At 51.2% G+C, this 26,678-nt stretch overlaps 2 protein-coding genes across 12 annotated transcripts in view; both read left to right on the plus strand.

Annotated features, from left to right (window-relative positions):
• The window catches only part of NWD1 (NACHT and WD repeat domain containing 1), a 75,496-nt gene extending 62,103 nt beyond the window's left edge, over window positions 1-13,393 (plus strand). For 5 of the 6 annotated variants that reach the window (XM_019819120.3, XM_045047843.1, XM_045047838.1 and 2 more), the window contains 3 exons: window positions 862-1,412; window positions 4,658-4,763; window positions 6,309-6,749. In XM_019819120.3, coding sequence (XP_019674679.3) covers window positions 862-1,412; window positions 4,658-4,763; window positions 6,309-6,610 — 959 coding nt within the window. In that variant the 3' untranslated portion in view covers window positions 6,611-6,749. Of the gene's footprint in view, window positions 1-861; window positions 1,413-4,657; window positions 4,764-6,308; window positions 6,750-13,306 lie in introns of those variants that run through there. The other variant, XM_045047845.1, reaches the window with a different exon arrangement.
• A 4,568-nt stretch (window positions 13,394-17,961) lies between these two features.
• The window catches only part of SIN3B (SIN3 transcription regulator family member B), a 37,701-nt gene continuing 28,984 nt past the window's right edge, over window positions 17,962-26,678 (plus strand). For all 6 annotated transcript variants that reach the window (XM_023246897.2, XM_045047867.1, XM_045047870.1 and 3 more), the window contains exons 1-3: window positions 17,962-18,120; window positions 18,366-18,472; window positions 19,741-19,894. In XM_023246897.2, coding sequence (XP_023102665.1) covers window positions 18,007-18,120; window positions 18,366-18,472; window positions 19,741-19,894 — 375 coding nt within the window. In that variant the 5' untranslated portion in view covers window positions 17,962-18,006. The remainder of the gene's footprint in view (window positions 18,121-18,365; window positions 18,473-19,740; window positions 19,895-26,678) is intronic.

Genomic DNA, 26,678 nt, shown 5'->3' on the forward strand with positions numbered 1-26,678 from the left:
ACCCAGGAACCGCGAGATCGTGACCTGAGCCGAAGTCGGTAGCTTAACCGACTGAGCCACCTAGGCGCCCCAAGGGCTAGTGTTTTATATCCCCACATCAGGCAGTCACTGGCTACAGGCCGTTCTGGGTGGTGGGAGAACCCCCTAAGCATTTTGAGATGAGGGGCTCCCTTCACCTGAGGGCAGTGAGCAGCCTAGGGTCTGGGTGCCCTGGCCCGTAAAGGAGTCTGGACATGTCACCGACTGTGTCTGCTGTGATCTCCATGGGGGCGGATGGAGGTACAGAAATCCCTCTTTAACGATAATATGAGAAAAGAGATTCACTCTCGGCCTCCTGCATTCATGAATTTGGCAGATGTTTGGTTAGTGCTGGCCACAGGGCCGGGCTCTGCGGTTGGCAGTGAGCAGGACAGACGAGGTGACCGTGCTTGAGGCCCTTGCTCACTAGTTGAGGGGCGGAGCCCGACGCGAAGCTAGGGGGCACGGTGGGAAATGAGATACAAGCCCGCAAACTGGGGCCCGCGGGCCAGATCGGACACACACTGCCTGCGTGCGGCCTGTTGGGGGGGCTTCAACCTCAGGGTTAAGAGGTTAAGGGTTAAGAGCATACAGCCTGCAAGGCAAAAAAAATTCACTCTCCAGCCCTTTACAGACGTTTGTAAAGGAAACATCTGGGATGAGAGCTCGCTCGTGTGTGTCCGCGTGTCCGTTGGTCCCGATGGGGAGCAGGAAGTCATCAGAAAGTGTTAACCAGGGTGGGGGGAATACGGATAGTGAAAGCGGTTTTCAAAATCCTTAACGATTTGCGGAGCGAGCCCGTCCCTCTGAGCTGCTCCTGATGCGGCCTTCCCTCCGTGGCAGGTGAGGAGCAGGACGTCCTGGATGCCTCCAGTGAGGTCAGATGTCTGGAGGTGGCCCAGCAGGCCAATCTCCTTTTCACTGGCCTCGTTTCGGGGGTCGTCCTGGTGTTCCCCCTGAATTCCAGACAGGACGTGATGTGCATCCCCCCTCCCGAGGCCCGGAAAGCCATCAACTGCATGGCCCTCAGTCAAGGAGAGGAGCGCCTGGCCATCGCCTATGACAGCATCATCCTGGTGCTGGACATCAGCCCCGGGGATCCCTGTCCGGTTGTCGACGGGCCAACATACACCTTCTACACCCAGCTGCCCGAGACCATCTCCAGCGTGGCCGTCCTGGCTGACTACCGTGTGATCTACGGCATGACCGACGGTGAGCTCTTCCTTTACGAGTGTGCGAATTCCAAAGTGTTCCCTCTGGAGGCCCACGGGAGCCGGGTCACCTGTGTGCAGGTCAGCCACAAGGAGCAGCTGGCGGTCAGCGGATCCGAGGAAGCCCTGCTGTGCCTCTGGGACCTACAGGCCTGCAAGTGGAGGTTCGAGACGAGCTACACGGTGCGTGGCCCACACACCTCGCGCAGGCTAGGTCCCGGCGTTAGAAAGCTGATGACAGGTGTCCTGTATTAAGTGCATACCGTGTGCCATCACCCAGGGTGGGGAGCAGGGTGGGGCCCGTGAGAGACACTCACCTCGGGAGCAGAGCTTAAGGGGCTGCCCCGAAACTCGGCAATCAAGAGAGACGCTATTTTAAGGCAGTGTTTACAAAAATCGAAACAAATGCAAAAGATACGCAAGAGAACGAAATCTGTTAAAACATTTTTTTTTTTATTTTTGAGGGAGAGAGAGAGAGAGCGTGAATAGGGGAGGGGCAGAGAAAGAGGTAGACAGAGGATCCGAAGCGGACTCTGCGCTGACAGCAGAGAGCCCGATGCAGGGCTTGAACTCGCAAACTGCAAGATCATGCCCTGAGCTGAAGTCGGACGCTCAACCGACTGAGCCACCCAGATGCCCCAAGATACCATTTTAAATTAAGATCAGATCCTGCACGGCACACCCCGGCCTCACCCTCCTTACCCTAATCCTGATAGCCATTCTTGTGCCCAAGAGTTTTGATTTCTAGGTGTGGCCAGAGGCCACGCCGTGCCGCCTCTCGGAGCCACGTTCTCAAGAGGGGAGACAGTGTGAGTTCTGTGAGGGCTCACAGAGGTGAGGGCTTTTGTGTTTTGCTTATGGAGGTGGCCCCCATCCCTAGGAGAGCTCCTGACATGTCCTCAAGGCTCGACAAATGTTTGTGGGAAAGGGCTAGTGTGTAAGAAGAGCTTTGAGGAAAAATAGGACAAGGTAAAGGGGGTAGAGGCTGCTATTTAAGAAAGTCAAATGAGCCTGGCGGAACAGCATTCTTGGCAGAAGGAACAGCAGCTGTGAAGGTCTGAAGAGGGAAACTGGCAACTGACTCCCTAACGTATAAAGTGTCTTAGAGTCCGTACTGCCCACCTCGTAAGGAGCTATTCTAGTTTTTTGTATCAATAGAATTAAGAGCTGCAATAAATATATTCATATATTCATATTATATACTATATGAAAATGCATATTAGAATATCCTTCTATAATGTAATCCCTACAACGATCTCATAAAGTTGGTGTTACTATTCCAGTCTTTCAAATGGGGAACGAAGGCCAGACCTTTGGTTGTAAGATATAAAAATTATTCATAAACATAGGAAGATGATCTCGTAACTAAGAGAGATAGTACGTCTAATTTCATCGTAAAAGACTTTTGTCCTGGCTCATTTAGTTCAACTCAGGTCATGATCTCGTGGGTTTGAGCCCTGCTTTGGGTTCTGTGCTGACAGCTCAGAGCCTGGAGCCTGCTTCAGATTCTGTCCCTCTCTCTCTGACCCTCCCCTCCACGCACTTTGTCTCTTTCTCAAAAAAATAAACATTAAAAAAAAAAAAAAAAGCTCCCATCCCATCTGACATTTATTTTTAGGAAGCCACTATAAGGCTGGGCTGTAAGTAACCTTTCATCTTGTTGAGTGGAAAATATCACCCCAGCAGTTAAATACACCTAGCTCTTTCTTTTTTCCTTTTTCTATTTTTTTTTAAATTTTTTTTTAACGTTTATTTATTTTTGAGACAGAGAGAGACACAGAATGAACGGGGGAGGGGCAGAGAGAGAGGGAAACACAGAATCGGAAGCAGGCTCCAGGCTCTGAGCCATCAGCCCAGAGCCCGACGCGGGGCTCGAACTCACAGACCGCGAGATCGTGACCTGAGCCGAAGTCGGACACTTAACCGACTGAGCCACCCAGGCGCCCCCTTTTTTTTTAATTTGAGAGAGAGAGGGAGAGGGGCAAGGCAGAGACAGAGAGAGACTCTTAAGCAGGCTCCACGTGGAGCCATCACAGGGCTCGGTCCCACGACCCTGGGATTGTGACCTGAGCCCAGATCAAGAGTCAGACACTCAACTGACTGAGCCCACCCACGCACCCTGTCATGTATTTATTTATTTATTTATTTATTTATTCATTTATTTATTCATTCCCTGTTTTTGTTTGTAAATAAACTTCATCTTGGAATGGTTTTAGGTCTACAGAGTTGTAAAGATCGTACAAAGGTTCTCCTGTACACACTCCTCACCCGGCTTCCCCAATGTCGACCTCTTACGTGACTAGAGTACGTTAGTCACAACTAATGAGTTACCATGGGGACGGTGCTGTTAACTAAGCTACCAACCTGACTAGGATCACACATTTTTCAACGGATTTCCCTTTTCCGTTCTAGGCTCTAGGATGCCATGCTGCATTTAGCATATAGCATTTAATTAAAGACCATTGTAGCTGGGGCGCCTGGGTGGCTCAGTCAGCTGAGCATCCAACTCCAGCTCAGGTCATGATCTCATGGTTCATGGGTTCAAGCCCCGCATCAGTCTCTCTGCTGTCAGCACAGAGCCTGCTTCATATCCTCTGTGCCCATCTCTCTCTGCCCCTCCCCCACTTGCGCACGCTCTCTCTCTCTCTCTCTCTCTCTCTCTCTCTCTTTCAAAAATACACATAAAAAAAATACCACTATGGTTAATGCTTGTATAGTGGGGGTCACTTAAGTTAAAACTGATAGGGACGCCTGGGTGGCTCAGTCGGTTAAGTGTCCGACTTGGACTCAGGTCATGATCTCTTGGTTCACAGGTTCGAGCCCCACGTCGGGCTCTATGCTGGCAGCTCAGAGCCTGGAGCCTGCTTCATGGATTCTGTCTCCCTCTCTCTCTGCCCCTCCCCCACTCGTATTCTGTCTGTCTCTCTCTCAAAAATAAATAAAACATTTAAAAAAAAAGAAATTAAAACAGATAATTCCTGCTCTCCAATGCAAAATGCCTGTAAAGCTCTCAATCCCGTCCCTATGAAGATGTGTTTTGGTCCTGGGAATATCGGTCCTGCGATCTCTCCAGGGTTTCATTGGATCCGTCCTGCATGAGGGGCTTCCAAGGCCGGCTTCCTATGCAGATGCCTTGGTGACTCTCAGGCAGAGACTCATGCAGAGTCCTAGGTGACTCTGTTTGAAATCCAGATCACCTTGTCTTTTTTTTTTTTTTTAACGTTTTATTTTTAACAGAGACAGAGCGTGAGCCGGGGAGGGACAGAGACAGAGGGAGACACAGAATCTGAGGCAAGCTCTAGCCTCTCAGCATAGAGCCCAATGCAGGACTTGAACTCACAAACTGTGATCGTGTCCTGAGCTGAGGTCAGATGCTTGACTGACTGAGCCACCCAGGTGCTCCAAGATCACCTTGTCTTTTTCAACAGAATTCTTACTGTAGAGGAGTCCAGTGTGTCTGCTTCTCCAAGGATGACAAGTACGTGTATGCGGGCTTGAAGGACCGCTCCATCATCGTCTGGAGTGTGCTGGATGGTGAGTCATTTTGCTTTGAGGGCAAGACCGAGCTTAGATCTGGTGAGGAATGCCTTGTTCTGGGCTCTGGGCACTACAGGGCTCTGCTCTGGTCTCCCCTAGCTGGGTCCCTCTGGTTACAGAGGTGTCTGTGGGTCACAGGGACAGGCCCCCCCAGAGCTACACCTCCTCTTTTTAGACCCGTGCTCTGGATACTTGGAACATTCTCCCCACCTGGGAGGTGCCGTCTTTAGGGCCTGGGCAGCCCTCTTCTCCGGGTCCATCCTGCTGAGGGTGGACTGTGCCCCTAGTGTGAGCACCCCGGGACTTGGGGGGTGGCCATGGATGATGAGCCTGGAGTCTGGGTGCATGAGCTGGGTAGGCGGTTCACGTGCATATGTGTGAGGCCCCGAGGACTGTAGGATAAAGCTGAGTGAGGGAAGAGGAGGGGCCAAGCCACAAAGAGCGGGGGACTCTCGGACACCATGACTTTCCAGTATGGAACTGAGGACCCTGAGAATTCTCAACACAACATGACCTTCCAGGTGGTTCCGAAGACACATCCCTCAATGTAGGAGGACAGAGCATAGTTCACTGAATAGTTTATTGTCTAGATTTCCAACATTTACGCATTGGACCTTATAGGATGCGGGCCCTGATTCATTCTCTTGCCCCAGGCCCCCTAAACGATAGGGGCCAGCTTGCTTAAGACCAGCCACCTTGCAAACCTCCCAGCTCTCGGTGTGGTCAGTATTACCCTAAAGGCATATTAATGAGAGTTAACACTTCTTGTGTACGGGGTCCTGTTCCCGGGCCATTGAATTCCCTTGGCAGCCACCTCATTCTACAGAGCAAAAATTGAGGCTCTGAGAGGTGAGGTGACTGCCCAAGGTCACACAGTGACGCTCGTCTGCCTTTGTCGCCCTCCTACGTGATCTCCTATAGAGAAAGGAACCCTTCTGACCCTGGGCAGGGCGTCCGTGCCGTTAGCCACCCCCCCCCCCCCCCCACGTAACAAGTGATGAAGCTGAAGTTCAGGGGGCTTAAGAGATTTGCCCAAGGTCACAAAGCGCATGGGTGGGTGAATGGATATCAGGTCGACTGGAATACATTGTAACCAAATACACTGCAATCCGAGATGTAGCGTAGCTTAATGCTTGTGGCAAAGATCTGCAGGTTAAAAAAGTTACGGATGGCTCGGGCGCTGCAGTCTGCGGATTGCGGCCTTCAAAGCCCAGCCCGGGCAGGTGCACAACCTCTCTTTCTCCTCCTCCTCCAATAATAACCTTTACCGAGCTCGCTCTGGGCTGAGACCGATACACCTGACACACTTAACATCTTGGAACCTTAGAATTCTCCTCAGCAGGCAGGTTCGGCTCTCATTCCCACATCGCCCACGAGGCGGGGGGGACTCCCAAGAGTTTAGACGTCGTCGTGCCTAAGCTAGTAAGAGGCATAGCAAGGATGTGACCCGCGCAGCCAACTCTCACGTGTGTGAGATTGGATCTCTGTGGCCCCCACAGTCTCATGTGTGCCCTGCTGTCCCCCCCACCCCCACCCGAAAAGGCACCCTGCTGGCTGTCCAGTTTGTCCACGCCATGGTGAACAGAATCATCCCAACTTCCAATGGCTTCATCGCCCCCACGAGACACGGCTATCTCATTCGGGAGCGTTTCCAGGACCCTTCGTCAAGAGCCTCGCAGCAGGACCCTCTCAAGAACTTCAAGAAGGCAGTGTGGAAGGTCAAATCCAGGCAGAGAGACGAAGCGGCGGCTGTCGCAGGAGGCCCCCAGGACTCGAGATCAGCAAGTGTCCAGGGAAATGCGTGCAAATCGAACAAACGCTCACAAGTCTGCCTGCTCGTGTAGAACCCCCTCCCCCATGGGGGCACGAGACGCCAGTGACTTAGCCCCCCTTCAGTCCAGTTGAAGCAAAGAGAATGTACGTGTTGATGTCTATCCGGACCCAAAGCCCCAGATTATATGACTCAGACCCTGTTTCTCACCATCTTTCCACTCTGCTTTCCTGCTTGTTGGCTGGGTTCCCCCAGGAACCCGCCACCCCCAGGTTAGCAACATGACGGCCAAGTTCAGTAGAAAAGAGACCTTCCCTTTGCCAGCAGTCTGAACCGAAGTGCTGGCCCCGATTCGATTGGCCCCAGTGGGCTCATGCACCTATCTCTGGGTGAATGCAGTGCTGTGATTGGCCAGCCTGACCCAGTGTCCACCGGGGCTGGGGATGGAGTCAATATGGCCCAAGCATGTTGCCTGAGAACGGGAGGGACTGTGCCCGGGAGGGAAACTGGGGGGTGGTACAGGGCAAAGGGAGGATGGCTGGATGTAAGATTCACCAAACCACAGAGGTGGACCACAGAGCTTTATTGTTAATTTCTAAGCATCAGGTGCTATTGTCTGATCCTTATCACAGCCCACACTTCAGGGAGGGTAGGAGTTTCTGCATCCATTTCACAGACAAGGAAACCGAGCCTTGGCAGGTAGCTGTGATTTGCTCAAACTCTCAAGCCTGGGGTGCAGGGGCTCTGAGAGAAGAGAGCCAGGAACTTTCCCATCCCAGCCCTGAGCCACCTCGCTCCAATTTTAGTCTCAGAAGCGTGACTATCTGTACCACAGGTGACACACTCAAATGCCCACAGGGCCAGTGGATAATCTAGATGATGGCCAGGCACCCGGGTGAGCAGCAGAGAGTGATGGAGACCGTGGGGACGGGTGGAGGATATGTGCTCTGCCTGGGGCGGGCATGGGCACCCTGACTCTACCCCAGAATGGCCGCGGAGAAAGCCACTCATTGGTGCCAGCTTCCTGTTGTTGTAAACAAAGCCAGAAACCCAGACTCTCATGTCACATTTTCCCCATTCTTAAAAGTTAGCGACTGATGGGAATGCAAGCTGGTGTGGCCACTCTGGAAAACAGTATGGAGGTTCCTCAAAAAACTAAAAATAGAACTACCCTACGACCCAGCAATGGCACTACTAGGCATTTACCCACGGGATACAGGTGTGCTGTTTCGACGGGACACATGCACCCCCATGTTTAGAGCAGCACCATCAACAGTAGCCAAAGTATGGAAAGAGCCCACATGTCCATCGATGGATGAACGGATAAAGAAGATGTGGTATATCTATACAATGGAGTATTACTCGGCAATCAAAAAGAATGAAATCTTGCCATTTGCAACTACGTGGTTGGAACTGGAGGGTATTATGTTGAGTGAAATTAGTCAAAGACAAAAATCATATGACTTCACTCATATGAGGACTTTAAGATATAAAACAGATGAACATAAGGGAAGCAAAAATATATAAAAACAGGGAGGGGGACGAAGCATAACAGACTCATAAATATGGAGAACAAACTGAGGGTTACTGGAGGGGTTGGGGGGAGATGGGCTAAATGGGTCAGGGGCACTAAGGAATCTACTCCTGAAATCATTGTTGCACCATATGCTAACTAATTAGGATGTAAATTAAAAAAAAAAAAAAAAAAGGTAACGATTGACTCAAATTTACAACTACAGGCACATCTAGCCCGTGTGTCTCTAGTTCAGGAGCCGGCTTCGTGAGTCACGCCGCATGAAAATAACAAACCTGTCATAGCCTCTCCCCTCTGTCGGATTCCAGAGAGTTTCAGAACAAGCAGCCTTAGAAACAGAGGCTTCTAAGCTACATGTGACCCTACTGACTGTCTTATTCAGTAGTTTCCCAAACTAGGGTTCCCAAAAGGGCTTTGGCATTTGCGCGGATATGAGTATCAAATCCCATTCTTAGAGCATATTTTAAACCGTAATTTAAAGATGCCTGTTCAGCTGGGTTAGGAAGCAGCTTTTAAGGTAGCGGAGATAACTAACTTAGGATTCTCCCGCCGTCTTCCTTTAACCAAGATTTTGAGGGGAGGCCTTGAAAAGACAGCGACTCGTGGCCACTCCTCTGTGGATCAGGGGTTTCACCCAACGCAGAAATAAAGTGGATGTCGTGACAGAGTGGAGACTTCAGCTACAACGTACGGTTTTAAATGTGTGCGCCCATCTCGACGGCCTCAGTGAGAATCCATCGTTGTTACGTAAATACTGATTTGAACATAGAAGAGAAATTTTACCAATAAAATGCTACTCTGAATTGTTGTACTATTGGGAGTTTTTGCAGTGAACTTTCATTCGAGAGAGTCTGGTTGCTATGAATGTTTGGCAAGCCCTGTGCTTTAAGGAGGTGTGATTTGTGAGAGATGCCCCCGCCAGGGCGGAGCCAGGCTGAAAGCCCCACTTTGCTGTCTTACGCTAAGCAGTACCATGTAACATTGCATCCAAACTGGGATACTTTTGAGAGAGAAGGGTCGCGCCTTGAACAATTACTCCTTGAGCCTTGAACAATTACTCCTTGAGGTGCCTGGGTGGCTCAGTCGGTTAAGCGTCTGACTCTTGGTTTCGGCTCAGGTCACGATCTCACGGCTCATGGATTCGAGCCCGAGTCAGGCTCTGTGTTGACAGTGTGGAGCCTGCTTGGGATTCTCTCTCTCTCTCCCTGTCTCTCTGCCCCTCCCTGCCTTTCTCTCTCTGTCAAAATAAATAAATAAACTTAAACATATTTTTTTTAATACACAATTACTCCTGGACAGTTGAAAAAAAAAAATTGGACTGTCCCGAGATGATTGGAACGTACTTGCAGCAGGAATTCATTTATATTAAATTCCAAGGACTTTTTAAAATTGAGATGTAGGGGCGCCTGGGTGGCTCAGTCGGTTAAGCGTCCGACTTCGGCTCAGGTCATGCTCTCGCGGTCCGTGAATTCGAGCCCCGCGTCGGGCTCTGTGCTGACAGCTCAGAGCCTGGAGCCTGTTTCAGATTCTGTGTCTCCCTCTCTCTCTGACCCTCCCCCGTTCATGCTCTGTCTCTCTCTGTCTCAAAAATAAATAAACGTTAAAAAAAAATTTTAAATTGAGATGTAATTAACATAACGCTCTATCAGTTTCCGGTGTATGACATAATGATTCGATATTTGCGTGTTGCAAAATAAATTTAGTTAACATCCAGCCCTACACATAGTTACACGTTTTTTTTCTTGTGATGAGAACCTTTTAAAAAAGATTTTATTTTATTATTTTTAAAAGATTTAGGGGTGCCTGGGTGGCTCAGTTGGTTGAGCGTCCGACTTTGGCTCAGGTCAGGATCTCATGGTTCATGAGTTTGAGCCCCATGTCGAGCTCTGCGCTGACAGCTCAGAGCCTGGCGCCTGCTTCAGATTCTGTCTCCCTCGCTCTCTGCCCCTTCCCCACTCACGTTCTGTCTCTCTTTTAAAAAAATAAATAAACATTAAAAAAATTTTTTAAAGATGTATTTATTTAAGTTCTCTCTACACCCAACGTGGGACTCGAACTCACAACCCTGATATCAAGAGTCGCAATGTCTACCAACTGAGCCAGCCAGGTGCCCCATGTGCTGAGGACTTTTGAGATCTATTCTCTTAGCAACTTTCAAACATACCGTACAATATTAATTATAGTCACCACGCTGGACATTACATCTCCAGAATTTATTTATCTTACACCTGGAAGTTTATAAGCTTTGACCACCTTTGCCCATTTTCCCCACCATCCCTGTCCCCTGCCTCTGGTAACCGCAAATCTGTTTTCTGTATCTATATGTTCAGGGTCTTTTAAAATTTATTTTTGAGACAGAGAGAGAGCATGAGCTGGGTAGGGACAGAGTAGGGGTTGGGGAGAGAGAATCCCAAGCAGGCTCCACACGTGGAGCCCGACCCAGGGCTCAATCTCACAACCACAAGAACGTGACCCGAGCGGCTACCAAGAGCCAACCGCTTAACCCACAGAGCCACCCAGGCGCCCCCATTTTTAACTTTTACTTTATTTTAAAAGTCTACGGACTTTTTATTCATTCGCTTAGCGTGAAAATGTTCCAGCCTATAGCCAAGTTGTAATACGAGGACAATGAACACACATTGGTTCACCATCACGATTGAACAACTCTCCTAGCGCTGTCAGTCTTCTGCTAAACCACTTCAAAGCAAGGGCCAGGAATGGGGTGAGGACAGTGAGGCACAAGGTTTCAGGGAGCACCAAAAACCTCAGCCATCGAAGAATATTTTATTACTGTATTTTTAAAATCAACATGGATAAAAAATGCATGATGAACAAAATATCAACATTTTAAATTAAAGATGGGATTGGGGCACCTGGCTGGCTCAGTTGGTGGAGCATGGGACTCTTGATCTTGGGGTTGTGAGTTCGAGCCTCACATTGGGTGTAGAGATTACTTTAAATTTTTTTTTAATCTTTAAAAAGAAAAAAGAAAAGATGGGATCTGACCCTGCACTTGAGTGAACTTGTCTCACCCTCATTTCGGCTCTGGTGATGTCAAGATATCTCACCCCCTAAATACATCAGGAGACATCTTTCAGGAATCAAGTCATTCTTGTACATAACCACACACTTATGAAAACTGACAATTGTGTTTTGTTTGCTTTTTTTTTTTTTTTTTTTTGAGAGAGACAGAGACAGCGCAAGCAGATTAGGGGCAGGGGCAGAGAGAGAGAGAGAGAGAGAGAGAGAGAGAGAGAGAGAGAGAGAGAATCCCAAGCAGAGCCCAATGCAGGGCTCAAACTCACAAAACTGTGAGATTATGACCTGAGCCGAAAGCAAGAGTCAGATGCTTAACCCAATGAGCCACCCAGGTGCCCCAAAAATTGTTACTTAAATATCTTTCCGTAGGCATCCTAATTTTCCTAATTAACCTTAAAACATCTTCTATGGCGGTTTCTTTCAAACTAGGACCCAATCAAGATTTGTTCACGTGTTGCATGTGGTTGCTTTGTCTCTCCAATATCTTACATTCTAGAGCAGGAGTCAGTAAATCAGCCTGCAGGCCTGCCACGTATTTTTGTAAATAAAGTTTTATTGGAACATGGCCATACCCGTTTATTTACATATCGCCAGCGGCAGCTTTCATTAGTGACGCAGAATGTATGGTTCCAAAAGCCAAAAATGTTTGCCATCTGGCCCTTTACAGAAGTGTGCTGATCCTGGTCTTAAGGGCTTGATTCGATTCAGGGTAACCTTTTTTTTTTTTTAAACAGACTTTTTAAAGCAGTTTTAGGGGGCACCTGCCTGGCTCAGTCGGAAGAAGAAGCAACTCTCGATCTCAGGGTTGTGAGTTCAAGCTCCATGTCAGGTATAGAGATTACATAATTTTTTTTTACTTCTTTTTCATTTTTATTTATTTTTGAGAGAGAGCGTGTGTGCATATGCATGCCAGTAGGGGAGGAGCAGAGAGACAGGGAGAGAGAGAGAATTTCAAGCAGGCTCCACACTGTAAGCACAGAGCCAAACACAGGGCTTGACCTATGAACTATGAGATCATAACCTGAGCTGAAATCAAGAGTCATACACTCAACCGACTGAGCCACCTATGCGCCCCTACTTAAATTTTTAAAAGTTTAAAAAAAAAAAAGCAGTTTTAGGTTCACAGGAAAATTGAGTGGAAGGTACAGAGATTTCCCATGAACCCCCTGCCTCAACACATGCACAGCCTCCCCTACTATCAACTAACTTAGTTACACTTGATAAACCTACGTTGACATACATGTTAAATAAGAAACAAGGGTGCCTGGGTGGCTCAGTTAAGTGTCTGACTCTCTCTTTTTTTTAATGTTTGTTTATTTTTGAGAGAGAGAGAGACAGACAGAGACAGAGCATGAGTGGGAGAGGAGCAGAGAGAGAGGGAGACATAGAAACCGAAGCAGGCTCCAGACTCTGAGCTGTGAGCACAGAGCCCGATGGGGGGCTCGAACCCACAGAATGCGAGATCGTGACCTGAAGCTGGAGTCAGGTGCTTAGCGGACTGAGCCGTCCAGGAGCCCCCATCATCTGACTCTTGATTTCAGCTCAGGTCATGATCTCATGGTTCGTGGGTTCAAGCCCCACATCGGGCTCCATGCTGACAGTGAAGACCCTGCTTGGGATTCTCTCTCTGCCCCTCCCCTGCACTCTCTCTCTCAAAATAAATAAATACTTGGGCGCCTGGGTGGCTCAGTCAGTTAAGCGTCTGACTTCGGCTCAGGTCATGGTCTCGCGGTTTGTGAATTCGAGCCCCGCCATGGGCTCTGTGCCGACAGCTCAGAGCCTGGAGCCTGCTTCGGATTCTCTGTCTCCTTCTCTCTCTGCCCCTCCCTCACTGTGCTCTGTCTCTCTCTCTCTCTGTCTCTCAAAAATAAATAAATGTAAAAAAATAAAAATAAAAAATAAACTTAAAAAAATAAAAAAGAAACAAGGGACCTATAATAGAGTCACTTGTGCTAAACCTCACATCAGCAAACCAAGACTTAATCCCTAATTTAAGAGCACTGTAAGCCCCTCCCAGGACTGTAATCTTAACCAGTAGGTCTGGAATTTCCTGGTCAGCACTAGTGAGGTAATCCACTTGATAGACTCCCTCCATCCCCCAAAGAAAGATAAGATTATCTGGTTTTTGTTTTTTGGTTTTGTTTTTTTTTTTTTTTGCCCCCTTCTATCTATAAAATCCTTCCATTTTTTTTACAGCTCCCTGGAGCTCCTTTCTGTGTGCTAGACAGGATACCGCCCAATTCTTAAATTGTGGAATAAAGTCAACTTGATCTTTAAGTTTAATCAGCTGAATTTTGCTTTCGTAACACATCGGAATCACAAGGTAAGCACTTGTGGCAAGACCACGTTGTAAAAGTGACATGTGGCTGCCTAACAAAGCACCACAAACTTAGCAGCTGCGAATAACAGCCACGTACGACCTCATCGTTTCTGTGGGTTATGAGGCCAGGCTCACTGTGGTTGGGTTCTTTCTTTGCTCACTCACGAGTGTTAGCCAGGCTGGTATCTCATGGAGCGGCTCACAGCTCTCAGGTTGTTGGCAGAATTAAGCTCCTCGCTGTAGGACTGTGGACCTCAGCTCCTAGAGGCTGCCTCTGTCCATAGGCATCCACGACATACCCGGTTCCTCTTTCAAGGCTGGCAGGATAGCATCTTTCCACTGTCTCAAGGCGCTGACCTCCAGATTGTCCTTTAAAGGTTGCCCCTGATTAGGGCAGGCCCACCCAGAATCTTCTCCCTTCTGATGAACTCGAAATCAACTCAAGGGGACCTTAAACACACCTGCAAAATCCCTTCACCTTTGCCATGCGGCGTGACCTACTTGTAGAAGTGACATCCATCATACTCACAGGTCCTGCTCACACTCCAGGATGGGGGATTCGAGGGGGTGCACATACCAGAGGTGAGACTCTCCAGGCCCGTTTTAGAATTCTGCCACAACGTGTGATTCTGGACTTTGGAGATTTTGGTGGTGAAGTTTGCCACCTGGAAAGGCTTAGATTACTTCAAAATAGTTACCTTTTGATCATGTCTTTTTAACCTTGCCAAAAGACTGTCCAAAGAAAGACCTACCTATGAATCTTACCATAATGCTATTAAGTTTGTGAAATGGTGGGGCGCCTGGGTGGCGCAGTCGGTTAAGCGTCCGACTTCAGCCAGGTCACGATCTCACGGTCTGGGAGTTCGAGCCCCGAGTCAGGCTCTGGGCTGATGGCTCGGAGCCTGGAGCCTGTTTCCGATTCTGTGTCTCCCTCTCTCTCTGCCTCTCCCCCGTTCATGCTCTGTCTCTCTCTGTCCCAAAAATAAATAAAAACGTTGAAAAAAAAATTAAAAAAAAAAAGTTTGTGAAATGGTAAGGAAATTAGTGTTGGTCTAGTGCAATTGGCAACGTTAAGAGCTTTCATTCAATCTGTGCAGATGAGAACAACAAAGAAAAGAAGTTAGCATTTTTTTTTTTTTAACGTTTATTTCTTTTGAGAGAGAGAGACAGACTGGGGGAGGAGCAGAGAGAGAGGGAGACACAGAATCGGAAGCAGGCTCCAGGGTCTGAACTGTCAGCATAAAGCCCGATGCCGGGCTTGAACCCACGGACTGTGAGATCATGACCTGAGCCGAAGTTGGAGGCTTAACAGACTGCCACTCAGGCACCCCAGAACTTAGCATTTTTTACGCTTTATAAAAATAAGAACGAAAGATGTCTGTGGACGAAAGACGTCAGCTGGCTGTCTGCATACAAACGTGCAGGCCCGCACAAACACCCGAGGTGAAAACCTGGGTTGCCGTCTCCCGTTCTCCAAATGAGTGAGGGCTTCCTCAGGGAGATCTGTAAAAAGAATGGAAAACTAAAAGTGATCCTTGAAATGTGAATAGACCCACCCTCCTCGGAGGCGAGGAGGCATAGCGTGAGGACCCCGGTGGGTGTCAAAAGCCCACACGTGCAGTTGGTACTCTAGGACAGTGACTAATAGGTTGCCAGGAGGCGTTGGTGTGAAAATGACTGTCCAGACATCTGGCGGCCTCAAAGGGTTCAGGCCCTCTTAGCCGATGTTCATGCAGGAATGCGCTGAAACTGAGCTGACTCCCTTTCTGGGCTGGGAGCCACGAATCCTGGAGGCTTGCTTCCTCCTCCTCCCCCCCCCCCCCCCCCACATCTACCAGGCACCACACACAGTCTCTCTGCCTCACCTTCTGAATATTGCTTCCTTCCACCCCCTCCTCTCCACCTCCACAGCTCCCCTCCCTGGTCTAAGCCACCAACCTCCTTTGCCTAAATGATGAAACAGCCTCCCTGCACCCTGCCTGGCTTCCCTCCCATCACTTCCCTGCAGAGCGGCCCCGAGCACTCGCTTCCAAATTCAAAGCTGTTCAAGCAGCAGCTTGCATAAAACCCATTTATACCATGCTTTATACCGGCGCTGGATGCCAAGACCGAAATTTGTAACTCATCCCATGAGGACGAGTGCTCTGCCTCTGCTGGCCTTGCCCTGCTTATCCTGCCCCTCCCTGCCCCCACTGCCACCCCCTGACTCCTCTGCACTCCCACAACACCGGTGTCTCTGTCTCTCTCTTTCTAAGTTCAAGTGCACCACGTTCCTTCCCATCGAGGGGCCCTTACACAGCTGTTCCTCCTGACTTTCATGGCGAATGCCCACACACCCGTTAGAACTCAGCTGGAGTGTCACCTCCTCCGGGAAGTCTTCCTCATCCCCGGCTAGACTGAGTTAAATCCCCCAGGGTGGCAGGTAGTGTTTTCCAAAAATGGTCACGGCAATATTTCCCGTCCCCTATCCTATTCCAGAATCTGGCCACTGCCCAGGTTCTGGAGTCCGTTTGCCTTCCTTTTGAATTTGGGAGGGACTTTGTAATGGCTACAATGGAAATGATTCTGTGTGACTTCTGAGGCCGGGTCAGAAAAGGTGATATGGCTTCCACCCGGCTTGCTCGCTCCTCTTGGGACAAGGGTTCTCAGAACCCAGCTGCCAGGATGCTCAGGGTGTGTGTAGGGGCTGCAGGTAGGTGCTTCTGGCAACAGCTGTCTCCACCTACAGCCAGCGGCAACTGACAGACATGTGGGTGAGTAAACCCTCCGAAGATTCCAGCCTCAGCTTTCCAACTGCCCGGCTGACACGGAGGGGCCAGCGAAGAGCCTTCCCTGCCAAGCTGCCCGAATTGCAGGTTGCAGAGCAAATAAACGTGGTCATTTCAATCCTCTAAATCTTGGGGGGGTTTGTTACACAGCCACAGTAACTAGAGCATAGTAACTGTTACACTTGTACCTTCTCTTTTGAAGTACCTGAGACAGTTCAAACTACTTTTGTGTGTGTGTGTGTGTGTGTGTGTGTGTGTGTGTGTGATTATTCGATTCCCATCTTTCCTGAAAGATGGAACCTTCTGTGAAGGCAAAAGCCTCGCCTGTTTTGTTCACCATTCTAATCCTGACACGGAGCCTGGCAAATGATGGGCTCACTGGCAAATGATGGACTCACTACTCTTGGCTTTCCTGCACCTCCTCGCACATAAAAAAGAGATGCCATGTGGTCATTGATTGAATGTTCATTCATTTGATAAACGTTCATAGATGGGGCTCCATGTCAGGGATTTGTGTCAAAGGTGAAGCACAAAAAGGTGATGTACGGGGGACGGGGGAAGACAGAGGAGGGGTCAGGTCGTGTTCTGAAGGGTGCATAGGTGTTTTCTGAAGAGACAGAACTGGGCTTCTGACCAGGCAAATGGCGTGTGCTGATGCATGGGGCCAGGAAGCAGCCAGGTTGGGCTGACCTTGACAAGAGGTTCTGCACAGGGAGAGGGTGAGTAGAAAATTCTGCAAGAAAAGGTTTGTAAGGGCCAGGTTCTTATGGCCTTCAATACTGCACATAGGTGCTTAGATTCCATCTCACAAGAAATAGGATGACGTTGGAGGTTTGAAAGCAGCTGTGGAATGATCCCAGTTCTGAGAGCACCAGGGCTAGGAAAACTGGTTAAGAGGCTCCTGAACTGGGGGCACCTGGGTGGCTCAGTCCGTCAAGCGTCTGACTTCCTCTCAGGTCATGATCTCACGGGGTTGGTGAGCTCTAGCCCTGAGTCAGGCTCTATGCTGACAGCTCAGAGCCTCCAGCCTGCTTTGGATTCTGTGTCTCTCCCTGTCTCTACCCTTCCCCCGCTCACACACACACACACACACACACACACACACACACACACTCTCTCTCTCTCTCTCTCTCTCTTAAAAATAAATAAACATTAAAAAAAAGAGAGAGAGAGACTCCTGAACTGGTCACTGGGTAAATGATGGAATCAGGACTAGAGAAGTGAAGAGAGAAGTGGAACTAAATGAATAGCCAATTAGCAAAAATGCACTTCCCAAGGCCCCCTGTGGTGCTGTGTGCCCATGCCCCATTGTCGCATCAACCCTATAAAGCAGGGGTCCACTAATAGTTTTCAGTAAATATATCAGGGCCTGCACATCTTAGGATCTGTCACAGCTGCTCACCCTGCTGTCGTAGTGCAAAAGTAGCCACAGATGATAGGTACACGAGCGGGTGTGCTCGCGTTCCAGTAAAATTTTAATTTACAAACACTGAAATTTGAACTGAAGAAACTTCACGTGTCACGAAATAGTCTTCTCTTTTGATATGTTTCCAACTTTAAAAAATGTAAAAGCCATTCTGAGGTTTGCTTGCGGAGCCGGACAAAAACAAGCGGCACGTCTCGGTTTGCTCTCTCCTGCTATATAAGGAATTGGTTAGCGTTTCAATTTTAGCAAGATCCCGGAGCAAGTCCCTCAAGGAGCCACGCCCCTCGCGACCTCACCAAGCCCCGCCCCTCCGGGAGGAGCCTGCGCATGCGCGGCCGGCCCTCGGGCGGGGGCGGGGCGGGCCGCGGCTCCGACTTCCAACATGGCGCACGCTGGCGGCGGCGGCAGCGGCGGCGGCGGCCCCGCGGGCCGGGGACTGAGCGGCGCCCGCTGGGGTCGCTCGGGCTCCGCGGGCCACGAGAAGCTGCCCGTGCACGTGAGTGCTGTCCCTGCCTTCCCTCGCGAACCCTGTCGTCCGGCCCCCGCGGGCCGATGCCCCTCGCCCGGGCCCCGCCCGGCCCCGCCTCGGCCTCCACTCCGCACAGTCCCCGACCCCAGTCCCCTGACCCCTTACCTCGGCTGCTCTGAGGCTCGGCCCGCCCCCCTCCCCGCCAGAGACCCTCGTCCTCCGTCCCCTCCTCCGCCGACCCCCGCCCACTGGGACCCTCTCCCTCCTCGCAGGTGGAGGACGCCCTCACCTACCTGGACCAGGTGAAGATTCGCTTCGGCAGCGACCCCGCCACCTACAACGGCTTCCTGGAGATCATGAAGGAGTTCAAAAGCCAGAGGTACCCGCTGGACCCCTCCCCACCCCAGGGGGGGCGGCCCTGGGCCGCGATCCGGCTGAGCGGGGTGGGAACCCCCATCCCGGTTTGCCTCTCCGCCCCAGTCGGGTGACCTTGCGCAGGTCGTGGAACCTCTCAGAGCCTCCTTCCTTCTTAAAAAAAAAAAAAAAAAAAACGGGAGTGGAGAGTACCTCCCCTGTGGAGCTGTTATGGGGATTCCTGGAAGGAGAGCAGGGATGGGGTTAGGAGACAGTGGGAGAGAAGTCCACAAGTGCACAGTGCGGTCCTGTTTTCACTGAAAATGATTTTTCAGTGAATTTTGTTCGTCAAGAATTTTTTAAAATTAATTTTAATTTTTTTAAGGACTACATTAAAAGGCTGTTTATCTTGATCATTGAGCGTTTTGGAGCCCTCTCCCTGCCCCCCGTTAAATCTTGTCATCAAGGTACCCTAGTCCCTGGCCTGTTGGAAAGTAGTGTGCATAAAATGCTTTGTAAAGGGCCTGGCACATAGAAAGGGTTTAAAACACATTAACTGATTTTGTGGGCACACAGGGGGGTTGGAGATAGATGGGGGACCTCGAGACCACGCCCTCATTTGACAGGGGGCTCACTTGGACTTACAGGGGGCCAGGGGCTTGCCCAGACTAAATTTAGGGGTAGTCAGGACTAGAATTTCCGCACTCTGACTCTTAGGTCCCCGCTGGTCACATCCCCACCATGCTGCTTCCCCCTCTTGAGGAAATGTGATAGGGCTGGCCTGGTTTCCTTCCAAGAGAGCCATGCTAGGGTCTCGAGGGAGCCCCAGGGCAGCCATGACGGAGACCCCTGGCATCGTTGTGCAACTGACACTTGCATTGCCTTTGGTATTTATGCCTTGCCATCACTTGCTGGGATCAACACCGGTGTCATAGTTTATCGCATTGCTTAGAGGGCTTTGGCCTCCTCCCTCTTCCTGGAGTCCCGGACTTCCACTCGGCTCTCCTGACATCTTCAGAACCGGATGCATGTGCTTGGAGTGTTCTGGGGAGCTGTGCCATGCAAATGCCCTGTGGTTCTCACTAGGAGGGCACAGCAAGCCGGAGCCTGGCTGCCGTGGACGCAGATCACACATTACACGTTGGCTGAATCACACCCGGTCACACTGCAGGGTGCCTTGTTGTCCTTCGAGAAGCTCGTTAGGTGGCGCCGTGAAGGGAGTTGGGAGTGGATTTCGCTTTCGGCGTGCTCCCCGAGACACTTGTGCCCACTTCTCATTCTTTTCTGTTCCAGCATCGATACTCCCGGAGTCATCCGACGCGTGTCGCAGCTATTCCATGAACACCCTGACCTCATTGTTGGATTCAACGCCTTCCTTCCCCTCGGGTACCGAATAGACATTCCCAAGAATGGCAAGTTAAACATACAGTCGCCTCTGTCAAGCCAGGTATGCCGCTGCAGGGGTTTGAGGGATCTGGCCTTAACGTGGCCCATTCTGGTACTCGGTCCCCAGGCCCGGTGGTGCGTCTTGTGTCTTACGTTGTGGGAGAGTCAGCGAAGAGCCAGTCTTTTTCCAGATCTGCTGCTCGCTTCTAGCACAGGGCAGAATAGATCAAAATACCTCCACTGCCTGCCTCTTTACCCCCAAATCAATGGATCCATTTGGAGGATTTAAATCAAGAGTGGATGTGTGTGCTTGTGTTGGAGGTTGGGCGGGGGGGCGCATTCTCTTAACAGTTTTATGTCCTGTCAGAATAACCATCCACAGTCACCAAGCTCTTGTCCTGAGGCTTTCCCTGTGAGCGGGCTAGGCAGGCCACACTTGGACTTAGGCACGTGGTCTCTGGGCATCCTAGGTGCCGCCCACAAAATAAAGCAGTTGCGATGCGGGTGTGAATAGCCATGTCAGTGTCGCCGTGCCGCATTTAATTACCAACAGGGCCGCTGGCTCAGACAAGGCTTGTGGCTTTTGTTCCTCCTCTATCCCTGCAGTCCGTTCTTGCCTGAGCTCACCAGACCCCCTGAGAAAATGAAAGCCTACGTGAGCTTTACTTTCATAAAGTAACCATTGTCTTTTTCTCCACCTTGGCCCTGTTGCCATAATGCTGTGCTCTTGGTGGGGGGGGGGGGCACCTGGTGCATTGGGGATGTTTGGAAGCATCCCGGCACTCCACCCACTAGGCCCTCACCCAGTGGCAACAGCCAAAAGTGTCACCAGACGTCGCCAGATGCCTCCTGGGAGCAAAATCGCCCCCATCGGGAACCACTGGTGTGTGTGAACCCGCTCTTCCAGCCTCTTCTCGCTCTGCCCCAGGGGTTTGGGTTTTTAGCGGGGAGCATAAAACATTGACCACAGGAAGCATTTGGTTGGTTTCTTGGTTTCGCCTGTGATGAAAGAGTCAGATTTGGAAAGAGAACAGCCAGACGCAGTGTGACAGTGACAGCCCTCTCTGAGAGCGAGGTTTTAAAAAGGAACTTGGGAGCGTGTGGCCGCTGAACTCCAGAGCCCTTCCCTTTCGCATTTACGAGTGGGGCCCCACGATCCAGACGTAAGGCTCGTGGGTCCAGACAGCGCAAGCCTGAGTGGGATTAATCTTCGGAACTGTCACAGCTGGCGAGGAGACCAAGCTCATCTGCAGCGGTGTGCACGGGAGCACTTTGACGAGTCCGAAGCGCCATATAAACACAGGGTGTCATTGCCATCACTCACGAAGAAAGAGCCGAGGTCGAAGACCTAAATTGCGCTCCAGGTGTGGAAATCGCCTCTCTCCATCCCCAACCGTTGGAGGAACCCTGCTCGCGGGGCTGGATCTCCGTGTGAACCTGCACGGTGGTTACATTTGGAGGCCGTCCTTCCCGGAAAACAGCCACAAGGCCCTTGGTGTTGTGTTCACTCCATGGAGAGCTGTTACGGAGAGAGCGAGGCCAGCCCAGCCCTTTCTTCCCCGTGACTTAACAGCTACTTAACCCGGCTTTATAATCTCGCTGAAGCCCAGAGCCCCGAAACCAGCATGTCTGGAGCCCCCTTCGACGGCCGCCCACGCCATTTCAGTCCACATTGATTGATCTGCCTGTTTTTCCAGCCCTGCTTCCCGGTGCTCCTTCGGGCCAGGCATAAACGAGGTGGCCTCTTGGCTTCCTGGAGTCCTTTGAGAGGGCATAGTAGCCCAAGAAATTTTTTTTGTTGATTTTCCTGGCTTGTTTTGAAGTACAGCTTTTTTTTTTTTTTTTCATTTTTCATCTTACAAGTCCCGTCACCTACAGGCAAGGAAGGAGTAGCTCTCAGATGCTGACAAAGAGAATTAAGGGAGGCCCACACTGCGGGGGGCCCTTTGCCCTTTGTGCAGGTTTCTCAGCCTTGGCCCTGTTGCCCTTGGGACCAGATCGTTCTTTCTGGAACAGGCTGTCCTGGGCACTGTAGGGTGCTGAGCGGCATCCCCGGCCGCCACCCCCCACCGTGTGACAACCTAGAAGCATCTCCCCATGTTGCTACGTGCCCCTGTGGGATAGAATCGTCATCCTTGAGAACACTAGTGTGAGAGGAGGACAGACAGACACGTGCCATGATGGGGGGGGTGCGGCCAGAGGAGGGCCAGGGCAGCACGGGGGGTCTGCCGCCTCCTGAGCCAGTCATCCAGGCCTCCGTTGTAATGTCACTCCTCAGCCCTCGACCCGCCCCCCCACCCCCCCCCCCCCCCCATCATTCTCACATCACCCCATCTCGGGTGTTTTAAAATAGCAACGCTAGGATGTGAAGTTAAAAATGCGCTGTGCCTTGGTTTGCCTGGCCCGGCAGACCTGAGCACAGGTCAGGCAGGCCCCTCGTCTGTCTGGTTCACAACGATGTCCCCTGTTCCGGGACAGTGCCAGGCACGAGTGGGAGGAGCAAGACGCAGCCTGTGGGTGGGAAAGTGATGAATCTCCCAGCTCCCAGATTCGCTTCAGACCAACCCCGCCTCCCTCCCGGGAGCCAGCCCTTTTATGGTTGGCGGGAGCACAGGTAGCGGTAGTGAACCTTTAGGGGTCGCTCGCACTCTAAGTGGTCCCTTTCCGTTCAGAGGCAGGCCTGCCGCGTTTTCCCTGGGGGAGGGTCATTTGGAAGTTCAGTGAGTTCCTGGAGGGTCGCCTCTCACGTTGGTGTCTTAGTCACTCAGGGGGCAGGTGTAGATCACCTCCTCTGCGCCCAGCGCTGGGGTTTATTCAGAGTCCCTGCTGTCAGGGGCACTTTGCAGGTCCACGTGGGGGACTCAGAGGATACGGGTGGACAGATTAATACCCGAGGGGGTTTAGGGCTGCGAGTGAAGGCAGGGGCAGGGTTTGAGGAGCCGTGGGCAGATGCTGCATGAGTGATCAAGAACCCCGCCTGTGTCTTGGGGTGGAGGTGTCCTGGGTGGGGTTTAAGAGCCTGGGGTGGGAATGAGTGGGCGTGCTTGAGAGACAGCCAGGGAGCCTGTGGGGTTGGGAAGTAAAGGGGAGAAGGTGGAGGAGAGAGCCAGGAGCATGAGGAACCAGTGGAGAGTTCCAGAAAGGCCGCTCTGGCTGCAGTGCCAGAAATGGACTGAGGGGGCAAGAGAGGATCTGGGAGGCCATGGAGGGGTCCGTGTGATCCAGGCAGAGTGGGTGGGGAGTCTGTGAAAGTGGGAAGTCCACGGAGGCTCCAGGCGGCCTCAGCCTCTGGGTGAAGGTGGCAGGCACTTGCTGAGGTGAGCGAAGCCTGGGAGCGGTCCGGGTGGCAGGGTGCCGCCCTGTGTTTGCGGTATGCTGTCTGATGAGCTGTCTCCTACCTATCCGGGTGGGGCTGTGTGCGGCCACCACTCCAAGGGCTGGCTATGTGGGGCTGGTCATCTGTGCCTAGGAGTATACCTAACCGTGCCTGTTAGGTCACTAAGGGTAAGCAGACAAGAGAAAAACTTGGATTGTTCTGGAAGGTTTAGAGCAGGGGTTGGCCCGTGGGCCAAAGCCAGCTTATATTTGTATGGATAGTGGTTTTTACATTTCCCAGAGATGACATTAAAAATGTTTTAGCAGGGGCACCTGGGTGGCTCAGTCAGTTAAGTGTCCAACTTTGGCTCAGGTCACGATCTCACTGTTCATGAGTTCGAGCCCTGCATCGGGCTCTGCCCTGATAGCTCAGAGCCTGGAGTCTGCTTCAGATTCTGTGTCTCCCTCTCTCTCTGCCATTCCCCTGGCTTGCTCTCTCGCTCTCTCGCTCTCAAAAATAAATAAGCATTAAAAAAAATTTTTTAGGGGTGCCTGGGTGGCTCAGTTAAGCATCCAGCTCTTAATTTTGGCTAAGGTTATGATCTCACAGTGAGATTGAGCCCCACATCGAGCTCTGCACTGGGCTTTGAGCCTGCTTGAGATTCTCCCTCTCTCTCTGCCCTCCCCTTGCATGCTCTCTCACTCTCTCTCTCTCTCTCTCTCTCTCTCTCTCTCAAATAAATAAATAAATAAATAAATAAATAAATAAATAAAACTTGAAAACAAAGATTTTAAGAGCACCTGGATGGCTCAGTTGGTTAAGCATCTGACTCTTGATTTCAGCTCAGGTCATGATCTCATGGTTCATGGTTTTGAGCCCCATGTCAGGCTCTGTGCTGACAGCTTGGAGCCTGGAGCCCGCTTTAGATTTTGTGACTCCCTCGGTCTACCTCTTCCCCACTTGTGCGCGCTCTCTCTCTCTCTCTCTCTCTCTCTCTCTCTCTCTGAAAAACAAATAAACATTAAAAAAAAAACCCACCAAAGTTTTGAAATTGTGATAATATTCACATAACCTGAATTCCCGTTTTTTAAGTAAAGTATACAACTCCGTGGGTTTGCATATGTTGACACAACCACCGACACTAATTCCAGAACGTTTTTATCACCCCAGAAAGAAACCGTACCTCCCAATTCTCCTCTCCCACCAGCTTCTGGCAACCACTAATCCACTTTGTAGATTTGCTTGTTCTGGACATTTTATTTCAATGAAATCATGTGTAATTTTTTGTGTCTGGCTTCCTTCACGTAGCATTAGGGTTTCGAGGTTTATCCTCCTTGTAGCGTGTGTCAGAGCTTCCTTCCCTTTGTTTTTTTTTTTCCTAATATTTTGTTTTTAATTTTATTTTAAAGCACACGAGCAGGGAGAGGGGCAGAGAGAGAGAGAGAGACTCTTAAGCAGGCTCCAATGCTCAGTGTGTAGCCCAACGTGGGGCTCCATCCCATGACCCTGGAATTGTGATCTGAGCCGAAACCAGGAGTCGGACGCTCAACCGACTGAGCCACCCAGGCACCCCTCTTCTTTCCTTTTTATTGTTGAATAATACTCCCATCGTATGGTTGGACCACATTGTTTATCCATCCCTCCGTTAATAGACACTCGGGCCGTCTGCACGCCTGTTTTCGACTCTTTGGTAGATACCTAGGAGTGGGATTGCAGGGTCACGTGGTAACTATGTTTAACTTCCCGAAGAACCGCCAGACCGTTGGCCACGGCAGCTGCACCAGGACTCTCTGGCCCTCTTTGCCAAGCCGTGGCCGTGAGGAGAGTTCACCTTGACACAGTGCCTCACTCCAGGGCACTGGAAGGGGTACGCCCCCTAGGTGGGCAGCTCCGATGAGCACAGCCGCCTCTGCAGCAAACCTCTGCCCCAAGGCTGCTTCATCCCCCTAACCCTCCCTGGCTCCTGCTGACTCCTGCTGACTCCTTCTGGCTCCTTCCGCTGCCAGGCCAGCACACCTGAAAGGAAGGCGGTAGAGGTAATCAGCAAGAGCGTCCCCACCGCTAGGGAGAGCCGGTATTTAGAATTGTGGCTGCTGCGGGTCTTTGGCGTGTGTGCTTGTCTCGGCTCAGACTTTTCTTTTTTTTCTTTTTTTTTTTCAAAAAAATTTTTTTAATGTTTATTTATTTCTGAGACAGAGAGAGACAGAGCATGAGTGGGAGAGGGGCAGAGACAGAGGGAGACACAGAATCTGAAGCAGGCTCCAGGCTCTGAGATGTCAGCACAGAGCCCGACGCGGGCCTCGAACTCACGACCTGATCACTCACGACGAGATCGCGACCTGAGCCGAAGCTGGATGCTCAACCGACTGAGCCACCCAGGCGCCCCTCGGCTCAGACTTTTCTAGAGTTGCTTCTGCACCCATGTTTTGGGCTGAGTTGTGTCCTCTCCCCAACCCCGTCCCCACCCCCCACAATCCATACATTGAGGGCCCAACCCTCAGTATGTCAGAATGTGACGGTACTTGGAGACCTTTACAGAGGTAATTAAGGTAAAATGAGGCCCTTAGGGTGTCCTTATAAGAAGAGGGAATTTGGACACACGGAGGGACCCACAGAGACGGTCGGCGATGTGAGAACACGGTGAGAAGACGGCCGCCTGCAAGCCCAACATGCCTCCAGAGATACCAACCCTGCCGACACCTTGATCTTGGACTCCAGCCTCCAGAACCGTGAGGAAATAAATTTCTGTTGTGTCAGCGGCCCAGTCTTGCGGTGTTTTGTTACGGCGGCCCGAGTGGCATAGCACACCTGTCCAAGAGGACAGCGAGTGTGCCCGACGGGTGTGCCCATCATGATGACAGCTGTGTGCCCGGCACTCCCCGTCCTGCAGAGTCTCCGGGTCAGTGCTTGGTGCCACGTGCTGGTATCACCGCCCGCCGAGGGGGATGGGAACAGCCGGCTCCGTCTGCTCCTTCTGGTCATCTGATGATTCCCAGCAGTGGATGAGGCCGGCTCTGTTCCAGGCACTGTTCCAGACACTGGGGATATGGCAGCGAACAAAGTGGCATCTCTGCCCTCGGGGCGTTTGCCGTCCGGTCGGGGGTGAACAGACAACGAAATGAGTACAATGTGTTATGTGTAGGAAGGTGACACGTGCTGTGGAGAAAAACCGAGCGAGAAAGGGGCTTGGAATGCTGGGAGACAAGGCCATTCGAGTTTGGCGTGGGGCGGTTCCGGGAGACTCGCCGAGAACGTGTCCTCACAGATACCTGAAGCGGAGCTGGAGGGATCCCAACCTGCTGGAGAACCAGCTGTGTGTGCGGGGGACCTGCAGGACGCCAGGGGGTCGCCCCTGAAAGCCCAGTCAGGGTTTGTGGGGCGTCCCCAGAACCGCGCATGAAATTTCAGTTTAGAAACCTCAGCATCCCCTTCTTCATGGGGGTGGTCCCGCCCTGCCGCAGGTGAGGATTCTGGGCGCCCTGGAGAGAGACGTGTGTGTCTGTTTTCTTTCTCATCTTTGTACGGACGG

This window comes from Felis catus, chromosome A2 (genome assembly GCF_018350175.1).
Source record: "Felis catus isolate Fca126 chromosome A2, F.catus_Fca126_mat1.0, whole genome shotgun sequence".
Classification (NCBI taxonomy): Eukaryota; Metazoa; Chordata; class Mammalia; order Carnivora; family Felidae; genus Felis; species Felis catus.